Source organism: Diadema antillarum, unplaced genomic scaffold (genome assembly GCF_040938485.1).
Source record: "Diadema antillarum isolate AM-2024a unplaced genomic scaffold, OU_Dant_1.0 seq00000837_RagTag, whole genome shotgun sequence".
NCBI lineage: Eukaryota > Metazoa > Echinodermata > Echinoidea > Diadematoida > Diadematidae > Diadema > Diadema antillarum.
In genome coordinates this window covers 136,253-157,037 of record NW_027271713.1, presented here as the reverse complement: position 1 = coordinate 157,037, position 20,785 = coordinate 136,253, and the positions used below count along the sequence as shown (strand labels likewise).

At 39.3% G+C, this 20,785-nt stretch overlaps 1 protein-coding gene across 1 annotated transcript in view; it reads left to right on the top strand.

Annotated features, from left to right (window-relative positions):
- LOC139740144 (hemicentin-1-like) overlaps window positions 1-20,785 on the top strand; it is a 145,966-nt gene that overhangs the window by 107,829 nt on the left and 17,352 nt on the right. Inside the window, exons 43-60 of the mRNA XM_071650733.1 lie at window positions 684-880; window positions 1,543-1,624; window positions 2,020-2,154; window positions 3,038-3,169; window positions 3,782-3,969; window positions 4,717-4,798; window positions 5,147-5,416; window positions 8,726-8,896; window positions 12,346-12,516; window positions 13,350-13,520; window positions 14,179-14,343; window positions 15,007-15,177; window positions 16,016-16,186; window positions 16,968-17,114; window positions 17,794-17,931; window positions 18,615-18,974; window positions 20,129-20,191; window positions 20,582-20,704. Coding sequence (XP_071506834.1) covers window positions 684-880; window positions 1,543-1,624; window positions 2,020-2,154; window positions 3,038-3,169; window positions 3,782-3,969; window positions 4,717-4,798; window positions 5,147-5,416; window positions 8,726-8,896; window positions 12,346-12,516; window positions 13,350-13,520; window positions 14,179-14,343; window positions 15,007-15,177; window positions 16,016-16,186; window positions 16,968-17,114; window positions 17,794-17,931; window positions 18,615-18,974; window positions 20,129-20,191; window positions 20,582-20,704 — 2,937 coding nt within the window. The remainder of the gene's footprint in view (window positions 1-683; window positions 881-1,542; window positions 1,625-2,019; window positions 2,155-3,037; window positions 3,170-3,781; window positions 3,970-4,716; window positions 4,799-5,146; window positions 5,417-8,725; window positions 8,897-12,345; window positions 12,517-13,349; window positions 13,521-14,178; window positions 14,344-15,006; window positions 15,178-16,015; window positions 16,187-16,967; window positions 17,115-17,793; window positions 17,932-18,614; window positions 18,975-20,128; window positions 20,192-20,581; window positions 20,705-20,785) is intronic.

Below are 20,785 nucleotides of genomic sequence, written 5' to 3'. Positions count from 1 at the left end.
TCGCTGGGGCGACAAGACCTTGTATATCAACAAAATGTCAAATGTTCAGGAGACCAAAAAAACATGGCAGCCAAAGCACTGCATCAAATGGGAGGGCCTTTTCTTTGACATGCCGTGATGGCTTTAATTTGGGGGTAAGACAGCTAGGATTTGGATAGGACATCACTTAAATGATTATCTGACCACTAATCCAAAAAAGTCATTTTCACCAAAGTTTCAGAAACGAGGTCTTGTCGCCCCAGCAACGTTATTCCACTTTCTCCTAGCATTCCAGTAAATTTGGACAGCCAATCATAAAATGATCTTTCATTTTGTGGCTGGAAAAATGACAATTGCTGCAGGTGCAGGCAATCGCTTTAATAGTCATGTCTGTCCGCAGTGGGTACCCATGGAAGATACAGAGAGTGGCCTTTACTGACAGTGTGCTGCTATAGGCAGGTCCTTCGACACAGATGTGCTCTCCAAGAGAATATAATTCAGCACCCACTGTACATGTGTGTCTTACTATGTTTGAGTAAGATTTTAGAAATACAGTTGGATGAATTTTAGTTTGTTGAAAAGTTTAGGAATCTGGAAAGTTTGAGGATTTCAAAATTGATAGCTACTCTATGTTGGAAAATTTAATGAAGTTTCATGCATCAGGACATATTAAATGAATATTTGACAAACTTTTCTCCCTATAGACCTTCCAAGGATACCACCATTAACCCTGGAGCAGTCACAGGTGGTGGTGAGTGTGAACCGGCGGGCCATCCTGTCCTGCCCGGCAGAGGGCTACCCGCCCCCAGAGGTCCGGTGGAGGAAGGACGGGAGACTCATCAGCGCCTCCGGCAGGATCACCATGACGGCCAACCACGAACTCATCATTGACCGAGTGCAGGTATCGGTCGACTACCCCTCTCAACCCTCTTTGACAGGCAGAATGGGTTTCCCTTTTCCCCCCGTGATACAAATTAACCCGTTGAGGACGAGTCCCGAGTCTATTCAGGCAGGTGTCTATGGGAAATGAGTGCTGTAGCAAAATCAGCCCATCCTCAACGGGTTAAGAATTGTAGAAGAATGAGGTGTAATGACTGAACTCCTTACCTTTATCAAACAGTAATTTGTGAGAAGCACATTTTGTATTTGAAATGTTACACACTGAATTTCTATAGGCAATTGGTCAAACATAATTTCCCTCACGTGAATGCCACAAAGGGAGTTCTAAGAGGTCATAGGTGTACAGCTGCTTTTGAGTGATCACTTACCTTAGAAACCTAATACTGCATTCGGTAGTGAAGGCAGAAACAAAATATTTTTTTTGGTGATATTTGAACTTTTTTTTACCAGATTCTGTGTGAGATGGAAAGAATTCAAAGAGAATGAAAAGATGTTCAATTTTGTGACCAGGCAACGTTGCTGATAGAATTACCCGTTACATACTTCTTGAAACTTTATCTGCTGTGTTTTCATGACTTTGTTCTGTATGATATATCTTGTTGTATTGCACACAATTTTCTTAATCATTGGCTTGATGATATTTTTTATTGGTTTTGTCTTCAGGAAAGCGATTCGGGGACTTACACCTGTGTGGCGACAAATTCTGTTGGCAGCAATGAACTCAACTTCTACCTCACTGTGCAAGGTAATAAAGTAAACTGCCTTTGTTCCTGCAGATTTTGCTTAATTCTTATGATTCTCATGTTACATGAATGATTCAGTGTAAGTCGGATATATTTCTAGAAGATTCAAGTCATTCAAACTTCATGTCTTGGTAATGGTATTCAAATGAATCTTCAGCTGATTGCTCAAAGTAATCATAACTCTGGCTTTGTTCAATGATCATGGTATTCAGACAAAGTTTTTATTTGATGACTTTAAGTATTTTGTATCATAGTAATATTTTATTGTTGGATATTAGGGAATACTACCCAGCACCTATGAAACTAGTTCCCAATTACCATTTTATGTTGTATAGATTTACCAAATCTGTTTTTGAAGTCTTTATTACTCTTTATGATGATTTTTGTCCCCTTGCAGTGGCACCAACATTCACCAACTTCCCGAATGACCGTGAGCTGGTGGCTGGAACCCGGCTGGAGATGGTCTGTCAGGCCATCGGCGTCCCCATGCCGGTCATCACCTGGCTGGTCAATGACACGGAGGTCATTCCAAGTATGTCCATCTTGCTGCATCTTTGTCCTTAGTTGAACACTCATCATTCTTGAAATTGTACCTTTGAAAACAGCAATGAGTGCAAGTCATGTATGAAACTTAACCCTTACTGTGTTTTGTCTGCTGATTGGCAAGTCCCTGGGAGTGCTTTCTTCACTGATTGGCACCCTGTCTGGAAACTAATTGTCAGTGAATGGAGATTACCTAATCCCCCTAATCCCCCTAATCCATATTATGCCACTATGGCCTTCATAATGAGAAAAAGCTTGGCAAGTCAGGCTGATAGGGCCTAGGCACTTGAGGGTCAAAGCTAAGGGCCAGATTGGTATTGTCACTTTACAATCGCCTTGGAGTTAATGCCCCTTTCATTGTCAGCTTAAGGAGGCACTTTGACTATTAGCCAGTCACAGCCTTACATTGCATGACCTGCTGTCATTCAGTCAGTCATTTGTGGTCAAATTCATTCTTGTCCCGGACCTGATAATCCAATCTCTGTATACCACCGTGCCACAGACAAAATAGTTTTGATGCATTCATACCTTTCTGGTTCTTGTATATAAAGTTTAGAGTTTGTGAGAGTCATATTGACAAATGAAAACAGTCGAACAATGTTTCCTGTACAGGGAGAAGATTACTTTAACAGAATGACTGGAAAGTACAGTAGTAGTCATGGTTGATCATAATGAGTTATTTTATGAAATGGAATCCTGTTTTCTTTGCTAATTTTTCCACTAACAAGTAATTTTATTGTAGCAAAGAATTTTACTATGTGAGGTAAAAAAGGATGACATATGTAAGGTTACAAGAATACACAGACATGTAACTGATGAGTCTTATTTGCAACAGGAATTTATGATTTTGTTCTGATTTACTCCCCCGATAGATCCCCCCACATTCAATGGCCGGAGTGTGCTCGCCATCGAGAATGTGAGGAAGAGCGATAGTGGAACCTACATGTGCAAAGCAGAGAACATCTTGGGCATCAGGACCGCCATCACTGCTGTGAGGGTCCGAGGTGAGAAGAGTTACTCGGCTCATATTCCAAAGTTTTCACTGATGCCATTGACCTTCCTAAAATTTCATTGAATTTGCCATAATTATAGGCAAAAAGCTGCATCACTGCGATGATCCCTCGCATTTATCTCCAAGTTGAGTTCTCTCCTTTGAGTTAATGTCAGGTTGATAATAGCCTTTGACCTCACAAGCAATGAAACTAGTGGTTTCAGGGACAAAAATGGTACCAGGGTTTTCCATACCTCAGTAAAGTGCACCAGTCCAGCAAATTGGAGGTCTTGGGGTGTGAATTTCCATGGAATCCCATTTTCTTCCCTCATTCTCATTTAGATTTTATGCATCTGTTTTGTTATCCTTTGTAGATTTATACAAATTATCAATGCAATCCATGAATGAGGTCTGATATTAAATTGGCCCATGGATCATCATATTATTTGCTGCATCTGACCAAAGGTACATGTACCTTCTTTTCTCCTTGTGGTACTCAGATTTATAGAACTTTATTAATGCAATCCATAAATGAGGTTCTGATAATAAATTGGCCCATGGATCATCATATCATTGGCTGCATCTGACCAAAGATGTCTCCATCTTTTCTCCATCTTGTACTCAGTTCCTCCCCGCATCCAGCCAACGCCCAGTGACACCACCCTTTCCTTGGGTCAGATGGCGGTGCTCAACTGCGCCGTGGACGGCGACCCGAAACCGTCTGTGACATGGCTGAAGAACAACCTTCCCGTGGCTCTCACCTCCACCACCAGACAGGCCAACAACGGTTCTCTCATCATTTCACCTACCACGGTGAGGGTCTGAATCACCCGTCCTTACTATGTGCAAACCTGGCACCCCTCTTAATTTCAGCACAGTAAATCAACAGAAGCTCGAGATTTTAGTAGCTTATCACCATTTCTTAAAGACACACTTCCAATCACTCATCTGGTGCAGTATTAGTAACTTCTTGGACCTGTTGCATAATATGTTTTACCTGAAAAACAGTAGCAATGACAACAACAACTCTGGTAAGAATGGATAACTCAGGTTAGTATGATTTAGCCAATGACTTCAACACCGGAAAAACTTTGTTAAAGATCAACCTGAGATTTCACTGGTAGTGATGATATTTGAAATGAAACAGTTCTCCTTGTACCCTGCACTGTATTGATAAAATAAGCACCTTTTATTGCATCCTATACAGGAAGGACATTGATGTGAGTGCTGTTGTGTATGTTGGATTGAAGACATGCTCACACAAACATACACCTTCGTTTATATGCACTTTCAATCATTTTTTTGTTCTTTTTGAATAATGTGTTGTCACCTCAGCAACTCAAAATGAAATTGTCTATAACATACAAAATGTGCACAGTATTATGTCAGTGTTATAGGACTAGCTATATAGAAATTTGTAATCTCTATCTGGGAACGAGCTCGCTGAAGGTATGTACCTCTGAACTTTTTCTTCAGTACCTGAAATCTCATGTGTGCCTGATGATTGCACAAAAGACTAATGAAATGGAATGTCTTTTTCTTTTATGTTTTTTGTATTAGATATCTGATGCTGGCTACTATAAATGTCAGGCACTCAACTTGTACGGCCAAGCCGAAGTGGAATATCACTTGGAAATACAGAGTAAGTATTATGTGAACTTGTTGAGGAGAGAAATTGAAAACAATTATTGCTTGGGCAATTTTGGCTGTGTGCTTTGATTTTGGATATACCCAATAAGTGCGATGATAATCATATAATGTTATTTAACATGGATATCAGAAGCACTCTATTATACCATAGGGGAAATAGTATGATAAAATACGTAAAATGCATATAAATTACAACTTTATGTGCATCAGTGCATAACGGGTTAAAGACTTTGCTCATTTTGTTTTGGAGAGAATCGTTATAAGTAAATGGTTTTGTTAATGACCATTGATTCTTTGATGTCATCGTGCACACTCCTGCTTGGTTCCTCTCGTCAAACAGGTCGACCGACATTCGTCGTGGAGCCCGTCAACGTGACGATATCTCACGGCGACAACGTGCTGATTGACTGCGTGGCCAGCGGCGAGCCCCGCCCCCTGATGCGCTGGCAGAAGGACGGGTTCCGCGTCCTACCCGCGGGACGGCGCACCATCCTGACCAACAACACCCTCAAGATCATGGCCGCACAGCTGACGGACAGCGGGGAGTACATGTGTCTGGCCGAGAACCTGATGGGCAGAGCGGTCATGTCGGCCCACTTGATCGTCATGGGTGAGTGGACGGCTGGTTTGCATGCATGCCTGACTTGACCCTTTGATCTCATGTGCCACTAAAGCATAACAACCAAATCAGCATGCCTGCATCACATTGTGCATCGTCTCATTCTTTAAAAATTCTTCTTTCGAACAACCACTATAAACTATTCCTCTCTCCTGCATGGCATACAGATCTCTTGCTCCATTATTTATCTCTCCCCATCATTCATATTAGGCACACTTTAAAGTAATACTTTAGAACATAATTTCCTCCTGCACATTCCAGGAGTAACCATTCTATTCACAGCCAGTGAGTGTACATGTGGTGTAAATTGTCTTCAGATATTTATGTCTTGAAGTGGGGTCTAATGTAAAAAACACAAAAACTAGAAAAAAACAGATTAGCAGTTAGAGGCAATTAGAAAAAGAGAATAGAATACAAGTCACTGTGAAAATCTGCTCAGTAAGTTCAATTTAATTTTCCTTTTGTTTGGGAGAGGAGGCTGATTGACACACTACACAGTTTAACCTTTCATGCAGAGCAGCAGAATCCTGGAATGATAGATTCATTTAGGTTTGAAATAATACAACTGTATATTGACTGAATAAATTCCTCTATAGCGACATGAAATCTTTAATAAAAGTCTGTGAGGTGACAAGACCTCATCTCTTAAAAATCACGAATTTTCAGGAGGGCAAAAATAAACTTTGACTTTTGCTTCATTCTGTGCAGAAGGATAGCAGTGTTGGTGTCAAATAATGTAGAAAAATTGTTTTGGATTGTATTAATTATTGTGATGTTTTAAAAATCGAATCAGTACTTTTGATGTTAAACATTGAGTAAGGAGGTTTTTGAATATATGCCAAATGAGATACAAATGTATGAGGTCTTGTCACCCATTATGGGATGATATACAAAAGCTTTAGAGACAAAATAGGGATTTGAAATGTGAACAACAAATTATTTTTCAATTTGCCAATTTTCATCCCAATGCATCCATCAGAGGTACAATTTGTGCCGGTATGTATATAAATCATGTCTGTACACCATAGTCACCTGTATCTGTAGTCCCACACATTGATATAATTTGAGTGGTACTTGTGACAAATCAATGTGTTTGTGGTAGTGTGATGTGCAATATATTTCTTTGGCATAAAAATGATTTTTTGTTTTGTTTAAATTATTTGTCAGTGGGGAATTAGTATCTATGAAGTAAACAAAGAAAGAAAAAATCCTCATTGTTAATACCATTCTTCCAAGAGTAGAAAATATGAGATCTTGCACTGTGTTTTCACATAAATTATTGATTAAATTGTTGTGTTTTCTTCATAGTAGATAGGAAGAAGCAATACAAAGCCATCATTATCCTATTAGTGAATTTTGTACTGTACCCCCATTGCTAGATAGAAAACCTCCTTTTTGAGAGCTTGCACCCACCTTCTTTATTTCATATTACAATATTCTCCATCATCCTTCCTATATCCTACCACACTTCATCCAAACCAGGTTATCTTGGTGGTTTGATGTCTTAATTCATTCCCTGTGAGATTTTGAATTCCCTGTATATATACTTCTTTCAGGACTGGTAAGGTTCAACCTTAGGCAGTGGGTTATTTGATTCAATAATAGTGGGAAGGTTTGAGATGAATTTGTCTTCCACACTAAAATACAGCCTTAGTGCTGTTAGACTTTCAAATTATGTGTAACATGTCATGTATTGCAGCTCAATTCAGAGAGTGTGAAGCAAAGGAACAAATGTATACAAAATAAACCACCCCCCCTCCAAGAAAATAGTATATTGATATGAAATCATGTTAGTTTGTACAAGTGTAATTGTTGTAACCCTTACTTTAGATCACAAAAGTAGGAAAATACATTGTGGGGTTTTTCTGCAATCTCCACAACAAAAAGTTAAATTAGTTCCCCCTTCTTAAATTATTAATATGAACAATGAATAACCAAAGAGGATAGAAATATAAGGTAACAGAGTCCTAAGTTCTTTGAAAATGTCTGCATTTTAATTATATTATTGTGTCTCAGAATGTTTTGCAATAACCTAGAAATGATGAATGTGCACCTGAACACCAGCCATAACACGTGCACACAGATTGTATAAAACAGCTTCGTACGTCTGAAAATAGAAATATGCACCCATAAGTATGCAAACATATAGAAAGAATCAAGGAATAACACAAAAATTAACTCGTTTTAATGTTATGTACATGTCTCTCCTTTTGAGGTCATTGTTTCTCTGTGTTTGATTTGTGTATGTTTCAGCGATATTCTGGTTACTTTATTTCTGTCATCTTGTCATCCTATACAACCTCATCCATCAATCAAATCTGTACCCCTTGTGCCTCCTGGATCAATGTATTTGCATGTACATTGTATGTTGATATATATGGTACACATTCTCAGCTGAGTGCAAGAAGGGGCTATGTCTATGCATGGACCATACAGAAAAAAAAGCCCACTATGCTCTCAGCTGAGGACGAGTCTACACACAATAACTGCCAGTGTCTGTATTGTCCATAATCCAGTGTATTATACAATAACTTTGTGTGTCATTGATACTACGGTCAAGGGAGGTTTGGTAGAACAATTTGTATGTCTCCGTCTGTGACTTCACCACATTGTGATTGTGATCATTTCATCTTGCAAATAAAACTCATCAATAAAACTCTTCACAATTCTTATAATCTGTGTGTACAAAAAGTACCATGCAATGTCATTATTTTAACAAAAGTACCCTTTCAAATGGAAGAGATAAATACTGTGATTTTGTAGAATTAAGTGGGCAATAAAATTGTGTAAAAGGGAAGAAACCTCAGCTTTTTACCTCAGTATTATTGTACATTTAGGTAGTCCAAGATTTTGATCATAAATTTAATTGATCTAAAGAGAGGGGGGACTCTTTGATGCAAAGCATGTCAATAACCAAGTTCTAAAATGAGGTCTGAACATTGTATTAGTTCAAGATTTTGACTGATTTGTGAGAGGGGAATAGGTGATTGAGCTGTATTGTAGCATCAAAGGCATTGTTTTTCATACAATCATCATTATACCATTCCCATACTCATGCTGGGCTGGAGATAGGCGGATGTGTCTACAACGGCAAATTTTCATGATTTGGTTTCACTTCTCCGTGTGCAAGAAGAATAAGATGTAACAAGTGAAGTGTCCTGTTTTGTCCTATTGTATAAAGGCTGTTGATTTTTTTGTTTTGTTTGTGTGTGCTTCTGAACCCTTTGATTTGCGTCCACCCCGGCACTCTGGTGACTGTTCTGGGGTTTTGTGACCTGCATGCTTTACCTCTCTGAACAGTGCATGGCGGATGGTCGGAGTGGAATGAATGGGGCGAGTGCAGCAAGACCTGCGGGCAGGGCTTGCGGCAGCGCACACGCCGCTGTGACAGCCCGCCCCCGGCCAATTACGGCCTGCAGTGCCAGGGCGATGATGCAGAAACCACCAGTTGCCATAGAAACAGTTGCCCTAGTAAGTCACGTCGCAGGATCTTGGTACATCCAACAGAAATCTGTGTCAGAATCACGGGTGTCCACTCTGTTGGGTGTCCTCAACTCCTGCAAGAATGTAATCTGTCAGGCAACGGCGTAAATTCTTGCTACTTGCCAAAGTGGTTCCACCCATTTCTGTGAGGCTGCTATTTCCAACTCTTTTTGCCGATACTTCATGTCATTTGTCAGCCGGGATACCTGCTAACACTGCCATATTACCATTTATTGCATCCATAGCCATTTCATGAGCGATTCTCTGCAAAACATGCCACTCACTGCATTTTTTTATACCACTTTGATGACCGATTTACAGCTGTTCATCAAATTCTGCCAGAGATGATTTTCTCTGAACTTGTATTCTATTTTTCAACTTTATATGTTAGTTTTAGTTACCCCGTGATATTCTTTTTTCACTATCAGATCAGATGAACAAGTTTCTGTGCACTATCTGATGCTGATGTGAAACTATTGATCAGTGTGATCCTGGCTCGAAGTTTCACTTCCACCAAAGAAAGCGAAGGAAAAGTTCGCTTTGAAATATAAGTAGATTGAGTCAATGCAGCAGTATTAGTGGAACGCATCATTAAAAGTTTGAGGAAAACTGGACAATTCATTCAAAAGTTACACATTTTTTAAGTTTCAGTGCTGCCATGGTTAGATGAGAAGACTTCTACAGTTAGTGATATCACATGTGTAGAACGATGTAAAGAAGATATACATTGTATGAAGAGAATTCCACAAAATTTTGTTTGTTTTGAAAAGTACGCTTTCCCTCAATGTGTCACTGATGTATGTTAAGGGCAATATTATTCCCCCTGCCTTCTGAAAGAGACAAGTCAAGTGCTCTTTTATAATGCAAGAAAAGTGAAAATATGTTGAATATTTTTTTTAATATTTTCTTTCTATCATTTTACTTATGTAACATCACAAACTGTATTAATCTTCTCATCCAGAGATGACAGCACTGAAACTTTAAAAATTCATAACTTTTGAATGGAGTGTCTGGCTTTCCTCAAACTTTCACTGATATGTTCTGCTGATATTGCTGCATTCACTCAATCCTTTCATGTATTTTGAGGTGAGCTTGTCCTTAAATAACCAGTGCTGGTGCTGAAAGCGTTAACAAACTAGCTCTCCATTTGAAATTTTGCACCAGGGGCAGTTTTTTTAAACATCACCATGTGTTAAACAAGAAGATGTTTCAAAAATTCTGCAAAGTCTAATTTGAAAAGAAAAAGTATGTGTGGAAATGTTACATAAAGTAGCAAACCGAGCTGAAACAGGCATCTTTGGCAAGTAGCAATAATTTGGCCAAAAGAACCATTATTTTTATGTGAAAGGTAAGTTTCTTGTTTGTGTTAATCATCTTCAAGACGGAGGTCACAGGGAAATTCAAAGGAATGGATTCCAGATGGTAATAGTGCCAGTGTAACAGATGATACAGTGTACATCAGGTACTTGTGAAACAGATCATCCCAAAAGATTAGCCAGTACGATTTGAGAGCGAGCTTTGGTATGAATTTCAGTAATTACTAAAAAAAAATCTTTTTTTTTTGCTCACTCCCAATTGTCCACTCTGTGAATCGATTGTTTTGGTTCCCTGCTCAGTCTCTTTTTTTTCTATAATCTTTGTTGATCATTCACTTGTGAGTGAACAAGAAGTTGAGAAGTTATTACTGAGATATGTTTGCATCTGTCTTGCACTTTAGTTTGGCATGTTCTCGCACACACAGTGATGCCTTATGATTTGCTCTTGTCTTGCAATATGATTTACTGCAAATAGCATGTTATATTGTAGTTGAAAGCTCAGCTAGAGATGCATGTATTTTGCCCGTCTCATTTTCTCTGCATTGTGACTGTCCTGATATTATGGTCTTACAAGTATTTCCTTCCCTTCTCTCTTTCCAGGATCATATTTTCCATTGAAAACACATACTTTCTTTTGGCTACAAACTGTATCTAGCGGAAATTGCATACACTTTAAATGGTCATGACAGAAACACAGAATTCACAGATTTTTTGATGAAATGTTACATGAGCAGAATATCAACTCTTCTTGTGTTTCATTACAAAAGTCAACATACAAAGTAGTTCTTTTGATTTTGGCATATCTTTATAACACGATTGGAGAGAATTTGAAATGAAATTTGATTATGAATATATATTGATGCAGTATGTCTTACCTGGCAGTTAAAGTCTGACCAAGAAATGGAAGGAAAAAAAATGTTTGCTATTAGTTTCATTTCTTCAGTGTATCCCGTGTATTTTTTTCCTCACACACACAAAAAAGAAGTAGTTTAAGAATCTCTGACATAATGCAATTAGGGTAATGTCTGAGCAGTTATTACGGCATGAGGCTATTAAAATTATGAGAGATGCACAATATTTGTCATTCACGGTAATAAAGTGGAAAAGTTGATATTGAGATACTCCTGATCAAACATCAAAAGACATTAAGGTTCAATTTTGATGAAACATTCAACACTATTCATAAATTCAAGAAGTTGGGAAAGACCTGCTCAACTCCTATTTTTGATTCTTAGCTCTGAAATAATTCTATGATTGAGCTAAAGATTAATATTCAGTTATTTCAAACATTGGTACAGACTGTATGTATTATTTTTTTCATTTAACCTATTCGTTATGCATCAGTGTTAAATTCAGATTTAGAAAGACCAAAGATATTATTTTATCTTATTTTTATGAAATTTTGTTTTGTTTCTACTCTGAAGCATCTGTATTATTATTACTGATTTGATCACAATTAATCATTTCATACACAGGATATTGTTTTCAGTATCAAACAAAAGAATTCTGTGTATACTTATTAGTTTATAAGTCATATATATGTGTATATTTATGTTTATAAACTATATATTCATATACAATGTGCAAGTATGATTATGTTAAGTAGTAATAGTTAAAGTATATTATGAATGCATTTGTGTATTTATTATATAGAAGTATTTACCAATTATAAACTCTGAATGTAGATGACAATCTGCACTTGTTACAGCTATTATACCAAATCAAAGATAAAAACATGTATTCTTCTCTATAATCACAGTTGTGTTGTAATAAATTTGTAATAATGGCTTTCATAAGAAGGGATTATGGTTGATAAGTCATCAACCAAATCATCATTTTGTTGTGTATGACACTGGAGTACAAATTATTGGAGAGTTGTGAGGTGGTAATATGAATATCACTATTCGATGGAAACATGAAACTTGGAAATTCCGCAACTTTCTAACTTCGTGTCTGATTCTTGTGAAACTTCTACTATCCTGTTTAAACCAAGTTGAAGGTATGCCGTGACAGCAACCTTTTTGTCTTTCACTCATGAAGTTTCTAATGGTCAGCTGGTTAATTGTTATTTTTATCTGTTTGTGTCACCCTGTGTGCTTGCGTGTCTGCCGCGTACCCCAGTCCACGGTCGCTGGGGCGAGTGGCAGCCGTGGGAGGATTGCTCCGTCTCGTGTGGCTACGGGAGGCGGGTGAGGCGTCGGCAGTGCAACAACCCTCCCCGCCAGTACGGGGGACGAGACTGCGAAGGCGAACCCATCCAGGTCAGCGAGTGCTTCAGTGGGGAATGTCCAGGTTGGTTGCACTCCTTGCCTTGCCACATCTTCATTGAACTTCATCCATTCTCCGGTTCCTATCATTGCTAACCATACATCGTTGGCTACTAAGAACAAGAAGGGCATTATCAATTTTTTTTTTGGGGGGGGGGGGGGAGAGGAGTATTGAATGTTTGGTATCAGGTCGTAGAGCTTGATCTTCTGTTCATTATGGTGTCAATTTTCACCCGTTGAGGATGTGTCGTGAGTATATTTGGGCAAGTCTCTATGGGAAATGCATATTGTAGCAAAATCAGCCATCCTCAACGGATTATTTTCATTGTCTGTAAAATGTTAAAAATCAAAACCACAAGGGTGCTATTTTGTAAATCTTTTGATCAGATAAGCTTGTTTATTTTATGAAAATTAATTGTTTCATTTTTATTTTTGCTCAAATCTTAAAATGCTATAGCATGCCTCTGGTTTTCAACTGGCGATATATTTGTCTCTCTTTTTTTTTTTAAATTCCCTTCTAAGATAAGCAAAGAGAATTGAATGTGTGAAAAAAACAACAACATATTTTTGTCATTGATATACACTGTGCCCGAAAAGTCCAAATTCGCAAAGTTAGTTTATGTCAAATTCATGGAATGAATATGTTCCATAAACCAAAAACAAGTGTGAAATACAATTTTTGTAGACATTCTTAGCACATACAATGCACATATACTTGTGTCAACATGCATGACCAAAATCTGTTGCCACACACAATGCGCCTCTTGCGTGTGCACAATAAAAATTCGGCATAATCTATGGACTAAATTTAAACTGCCATTGTTAATTCCTACCAACTTGTCAAAATTTACCTTTCAGTCAACGGCAACTGGGGGCCGTGGTCACCGTGGCAACAGTGCGACAGGACATGCGGCACTGGGAGTACGATCCGTGAGCGGTTGTGCAACAACCCGGAACCGATGTTCAATGGAAGGGACTGTGTGGGTCTGTCACGTGAGACCAAGACCTGCAACCTAGCCCAGTGTCCAGGTAAGCAATGTTCAGTGAATCTTTTATCAATGTGTATCAATATGTAGTGCATATTTTTTTTTTTTAAAGAAAAACAAGAAAAAAGAAGTCATGACCATACATAATCTGTTTGGTGAGACTCAAACCCATGACCTTTTGTTGCAACCTTCAATTACAAGAAAAAATGAGTATTGAAAGATAAGAATATGTAGCTGGTATGTTTAGAGCTGGCAAGATCAAATGTTGATCACTGCATAGAGTGAAACAGAAAACAACCCTTTGGAATTTATGACTTTTTAGAATGTTCTCACTAAACTTGGCATCAAGTCTGTATACAGGAATACACTATCATGGCTATTTAATCATACACCAAAAACTGTAAAACACAATATTTTTGTGGCATGAAATTTTTGTGAGTTGCCTCTAACATTCAGTGCGTATAGTGTAGACAAGAACTTTCATTTGCATTATTCGCGAATAGTGGCTCACGAAATTCGCGAAATCAAAATGCACGCAAACATTCATCGTTTTACAGTTATCAGTGTTTACTGATGTAATAGATGAAAGGCAATTTGTCAGTCAGTTGCATGAGATATGAGTATAGGGAAATATGTAGTGTATATATACCGTAATATCACAATATTGTACAATATGTTTTTTTAACCATGTCCATGAACAGTGGATGGGGTGTGGGGAGCTTTCAGCATGTGGTCCACCTGTTCGGTGTCGTGTGGTGGAGGGCAGCAGACACGAACCAGGACCTGTGTGGGACCGCTGTACGGAGGCATGCCGTGTGAGGGCAGCACTCAGCAGACCAGGAGGTGTAACAGTGAGCTCTGTCCAGGTAAGGAAAATAGATCTGTATATTCTGGCCTGACAAAGAACTCTCACCTTACCCCCTTATACTCTATATTAACCCCTTACGTACTTTCACTGCCGATTGGCACAGAAAACCCCATAGTGTTGTACGCACTGCTGTATACGCCATATTTCGCTGGGTTGTTATTTTTGAGTGCCACGTATTGTACTTGCAAATTTTAAAACACCCGAAAATATTGATAATGCACCTTTGCAGGAGGGTTTTCAGCTGTTCACTGTTTACACTGTTATTTTCGCGTACAGATATTATCGCATATGAGGAGGTCATAGACATTTTCGCGAGATGTTTTTTTCTCGAATCAACGCCGACGCTTACGTTAATGCTCAATTAACAAAGCGCATGGATACAATTTCGCGTGTTGTTAGATTAGCGATCCAACTGTGATTCGCGAAATTCGCGAAAATTAAACCCTCGCGAAAATAACAGCTTATACAGTATTAGACCTGGAAGCAGCATCCACATGTACATTGCACTTGTTACTGTGCATATAAATAAAGATATGCATGTTTTTCTGTTCTGTGCAGTTTGCGATATTGCTGAGAGAGGGCACAATAATATATAATTCATGTCTTACTGTTTCATTCGTCTGTTACGGAATGAACTTATCATACCCCTTTCTCACTGTAGTTCATGGTGGATGGTCGGAATGGGGTGTGTGGAGCATCTGTTCTGCCATCTGTAATGGAGGAACCAGGCAACGCTTCAGATCTTGCACCCAGCCAGCACCCTCGCCAAACGGGAGGCCATGCCTTGGGGAGAACATTGATGTGGAGCCCTGTAACCAGCAGCCATGCAGAGGTACAAGTTTACCGTGTCTTAATGAAAGCCACACCCATTTCTCTCCTCTACATTGAGAAGTGAGAGAGGGGAAAAATATCACTATCTCCATTTTTCTACCTTAACATGCTTTAATAGAGGGAAGTATCAAGGAGGTTTTGTTTCTTAACCCGTTGAGGACAGGATGATTTTGCTACAACACGCATTTCCCATAGACACTTGTCTGAGTATACTCAGGAATCATCTTCAACGGGTTAATTGTACATTAGAAAGTATACTACAACTGTAGCTGAGCAGTACCATTTAAATGCTACTAGATTCTGTTCCTGGGAAGGAACTATTTCTAGAAATTTGATCATTTATAATGGTATTTGAATGGAATGAAGCTAATGTGTCTATTAATCACTGGATTTAATTCCTTGGTAGGGAATATGTGTGGAGGTTCAGTAGTTTACTTATCAGTTTTGTTTGAAGCCTAAGCAGTATCATTTACCCTGGGAGATCATACAACACTCTCAAAGTTATGAACTGAATGTACTGAGATATATTTGCTGCAACAGCGAGATTCGTTGTACATTTGTGTGTCATGAAGCAATAACAATAACAATTGTTTTATCCTGGCTGTCATTAGATAAGATTTCCTTTTATTGCCCATGTGACATCTTAACTGCAACGGACGCAATTAATATTTCAATTCTGTTTAGTGGGGTGAGTTGCAGAATGATTAGCTGTGTATGTTCTTGTCAACTGAATGTCTGGGAATGCCCACGATATCAGCGCAAAAACCCTTTTGAGAAAGCAGAACTACATTCAACATCATTGACAACATTCATGTGTGTGTGTTCCATTTGCACCCTAGTCGACGGTAGCTGGAGCTTGTGGTCTCCGTGGAGTGAGTGCTCACAGACCTGTGGCGAGAGCTGGAGGCACAAGTTCCGGGCATGTAACAACCCGGCCCCGGCCCACGGGGGGTCGCAGTGTGAGGGACGCGCGGACTGGCGTCAGCCCTGCCATGTTCCACCCTGCATTGGTGAGTCCCACAAAAACTTCTGCCCTTCTTTCTACAAACTATGAATCTTCCTGCAGACCTCTTTATGTCTGCAAGATATTTACTTCATTCACACAGCTCTTAGAGAATGCTGCTATGTTGTTCATCTTTCCTGTTAGTAGTAGTACAATGTATTTTTATATTTTTCCAAAGGGATTGTGTCTGCGGCATGTGTTTGAAAATCAAGTGAGAAAACGCCAAGATGTGTGTGAAAGGGACACACCCATATCACACCTTAAGTTGTAGCTTTTTCATTCTACTCATGACACAAGTTTTTTTGGGGGGTGGGGTGGGAGATAAAGTAGTGTATTTACACAAGGGACATGCTTGGAAGGCCATATGTAAAAACAGGTTATTATGTAAATGTGAAATGGACCTCAATATTCTAGCATAGACTGAACTTTTGCTTTGCCTTTACATAGTTCAGAAGTTGTACCAACAGCCACTAATTGTCAGATTGACAGTTCAGCTTATTGCAATAAGAATTAGCCTCCATCTAAACCTGTTCAAGAATTTCCAACATCCGCAAGGGGAATTATGAGCTACTCCTTACTTGAGTAATCTTGTGACTAGAAAACCGTCTTTCTTTTGTCTTGATTTTTTTTTTTTAATTCAGTGAGGTGCCTTGATATTTCTTTGTAGGATTAAGGTTGTGTTCTTTTGGACACAACTCATCCTTACACGTAGTCAGACAAAAAAGAATCTTGAATCAATCTTCAGAAGGATGAAACGTCTTTGTCTAACCCATTTCTCCCACCATCAGTTGGACCAAGGTACGCGCTGGCCATGGTGACAGGAAATATCAACGGAGAGGCCCTCCACAACGGAATCCTGAGGGCCAACATCAGTGTGGACAATGGCGGCTACACGCAGGTCAACGCTCTCATGGAGAATGTGCCGCAAGATATTGGTTAGTTTTCCAGAACAGATTTCAGCATGGACTTGCTTTGAGGAGAGATTGTTTGCTAACTGTAACATTGGAGTGAAAGTGCACAAGTGGTAGTCCCACTATTGTTAGATGAAATACCCTTTAAGAATAGGAGAAGATATGAATGAAGAAATTATTAATGATGACATTCAATGAAGCATTAGTTATAAGATATTCATTGTCACGTTTAATAGTGTAGAGATGCTATGCAAGGACAAATACTCTTCTGGTGAAATGATAAATCTTCATTTTAATTCATACAATGTACTTCTTTTTTTCCCCAAAAAGCAAGATAGAATAGTGGCCTTATCAGTAAATCAATAGATTATTAAGAAGAAATCACCTGATACTGTGGATTTAAACAAAGTGGGATTGTTGAGGATAATGCTAGTTGTTAAGATAATTACTAACATGTTCTCTTTGTGTGTTTTTGCACATTACTTTTGATTTGACTACGAAATAGACAGCAGTATTATTTGTTAGCTCAACTTCTATTTAGCAGAGTTTCTTCCTGTTTTCATTGCAAGCTGCAGATGAGGCATCGACAGGTTAGCATGAAAAGCCCATCCTACTCCTCCTACAAAATCACTGTTCTCTTTTGTTGACTTTGAACATTTGACCCCTGACCTCTTGAACAATTTTCTCACCATCCCCTCACCAGGAAACGTCATGCGCATGCTGATCTCGCTCATCTCCCCCGTCTACTGGACCAGCGCGTACGAGAGGGAGAACACTGGCAATGGTTTCTCCGTCACCCAGGGCACCTTCGCTAGACAGACCCAGGTCCGCTTCTGGTCAGGTAAGGACGTTTTTCCTTCATCAACCTGTTCTTTTGCCATACAAAAAGGGGACAAGGACATAAGGCATTCTTCAGATATTTATGCATGCACGTGGGTCTGTATACAGCATACAGAAGCTGGGTAATTCCTATTATTTAGAAACAATAGATGTTCCAAATGTAATGAGGTATAGTAAAAGTTTGGATATCACAGAAGAACTCTGCAAAGACTACTGTGTTTCATGAGCCTCTATTGTGCTAAAATTCAAAGTTGGAATGAACTATGTATGCCCAGAGCCAAAGACAAAACACTGTCATGAGGAAAGCATCTTGGTTTGCAGACAGGGTGTCCTGCATAACCCTTTATGTGCTAATGCACTTTGGCTGTAACGTGCCAATCCATTATGTCATGAGCAGTTTGGTTTCTTCAGTAAGAAACTTGACTCCATGGTAAGTAAAACGAGCCATTTTTGTAGGTAGAGAATCGCTACTGTTATACAGCAGGAATCAGAGTCAAGTACAAATAATTGTAACTTCTGTTCATTGACAGTCAATTTAAACACAGGACAAAAGCGGATAGTCTCAGAAAGTAAGGTAATGAACGTGCCATTTGGCAAACAAAAACACAGTAAGTAACCAGAGCCTGGTTTGCCAAAATACTGTGCTCCCACTCTGATTACATAATCTTGTCCCTCATGCCACAGGTGAGCAGCTGACCATGGGAATGATCTCCCAGGGCGTGGATGAGGACGGGGTGTTGCGCCTGCAGATCCACCTGACTGGCGACACGCCTGAGATCTACCCCGAGGACACCATCATCACCCCAAATTACCGGGAGAGTTACATCCAGACCGGTCCCGGGGAGATCTACGGCCAGTCCTCCCGCTTCGTCACCATCGACGGGTCCCGGCTGCCCTTTGCCTGGAACCACACCATTACCTATGAGGAGACGAACGGCAACATGCCTTTCCTCGTCGAGGCGCTGAATGCCGAGGGAGCCTACGTGGAATACAACCCGCAGGACAACTCGCTGACTTACACCATCCGTGTCTACTTCACAAGAGGCAAGTGGAGCTCACTGGTGCTTGATGGCCACAACCCTTGCATGTCCATCATGGAAGCAACAAAGTGTAATCATTGATAGCTGATGTAACTTCCATTTAGGCCCTGTACGTTGATTCCATAACTTGGTCTTACAGTAGGTATCGGGACCACTGTCAGAACCAAGGTTACTCTCTTTAATTGATTATTAACTGAGAAAATGTATTGCCTCATAGCCAAGAAGCAAATTAGTTACTCTGAATACATACTAGCTTTAGATCAACACTTCTCAACCTTTTTTAATCTGAGGCCCACTTTGGCTCATATAAGTTTTTTGGTTTTATTTCAAGGCCCTGTTTGAAATACATGTAGATAGAGAACAAATTTAATATTTTTTAATTCATTTTTTGACCGACATCGCGACCTACATTGTACCTTAGAGAGCTTGGCTGACAACGGGTTAAGAAACGGTGGCTTAGATTATCTCAAATTTTGATGTATTGCAGATAAATCTTGCCATGATTTGATGATATCAAAGCATCCTGGTTCAGAACACATTGCCCCTTCAACTATTTGGCCATCTTTTCTCAGTTGGAGTGAATAAATTGCGCACAGCTTTTAATGCAAATCTCCCATCATACTCCACGAGGATCGCTTATCTCTTCATTTGGCATGGACTTGATTATCTCGTAATTGGCAGTACATTAATACAACTGATCCAGAGACATCCCCTTATCACTGAGGATGAAAATATGTTTGCCCACAATTTTTGTTTTTGGAAAAAACATTTGCAAGTCAATAGGATGATCCTGATTTTGTTCTCATTGTAAAGCCTGAGCTTTTTGCATGGAATATGAAGACATAATCCTTTCATTTGCTGAAATGAATAGGAGTGCTTAATCCTCTTGACCCCACCACCTTTAAAGAGTCATTTATTGTCGCAGCTCCTTGAAATAACTGTTATACCCCTACAATGTACATACCGTGAGGTCAAGGATGTAAAATAATATTACATAGTAGCAAGGAAGAATCTTGCATGTTTTTTTTGTTTTGTTTTGTGTGTTTGCGCCAGTTTCATGTTGCACAAGGTGTGCATATATTTCCAAGTCATGAAAATTCTTCCTTTCAATGAGGTCACCAGTGGTATATAATGAAGGAGGCTTACATCTCTTTGCAGGTGAACCCAGAAACCACTGTCCGCAAGGCTTCCAGCTGGATCCCACGGGTCCATACTGCAGAGGTAAGAGCAATAGTCATCTAGTCAATGATGAGGGAATGTTGAAAATGACAATTCTGTGTTGACCTTATTTGCCACTAATTGTCTATGAAAGCTGCGTTATTCAGAAAAACTCCACTGCAATGATTTCATGAGGGCAGATTCATTGTTTGCTGCGACTGATTACACTGAAAAAGTATGCAGTATTCTGACATTCCCTGAAGAATTTCACCGTGACATATCTATTGCCTCAGATTTATCAATGCCCTTGACAATTATGGATTAATTACACCTAAATGACACCAGACATCATAAGGCGAAGTCTTACACTGATAAAGTATTTTGTATTTTTGTAATCTGTGTTTGTGTGCTGTGTGTAATCAGAAGTTTGTTTACTTTACACCTCCTCCCCAGACATGAATGAGTGTCGAAACAGCGATATTTGCGCCCACAATTGTCAGAACTTCTACGGAGGATACGTGTGTACATGTCGCGATGGCTACAGGCGAAACAGATTCAACGAACGATCTTGTGAAGGTAAGTTTTTGAAATATGTTACGTACTCTTTTTCAAAGCCCAGTTGATTGTTCCGCAGTAGAATACCACCGTATGATGTCA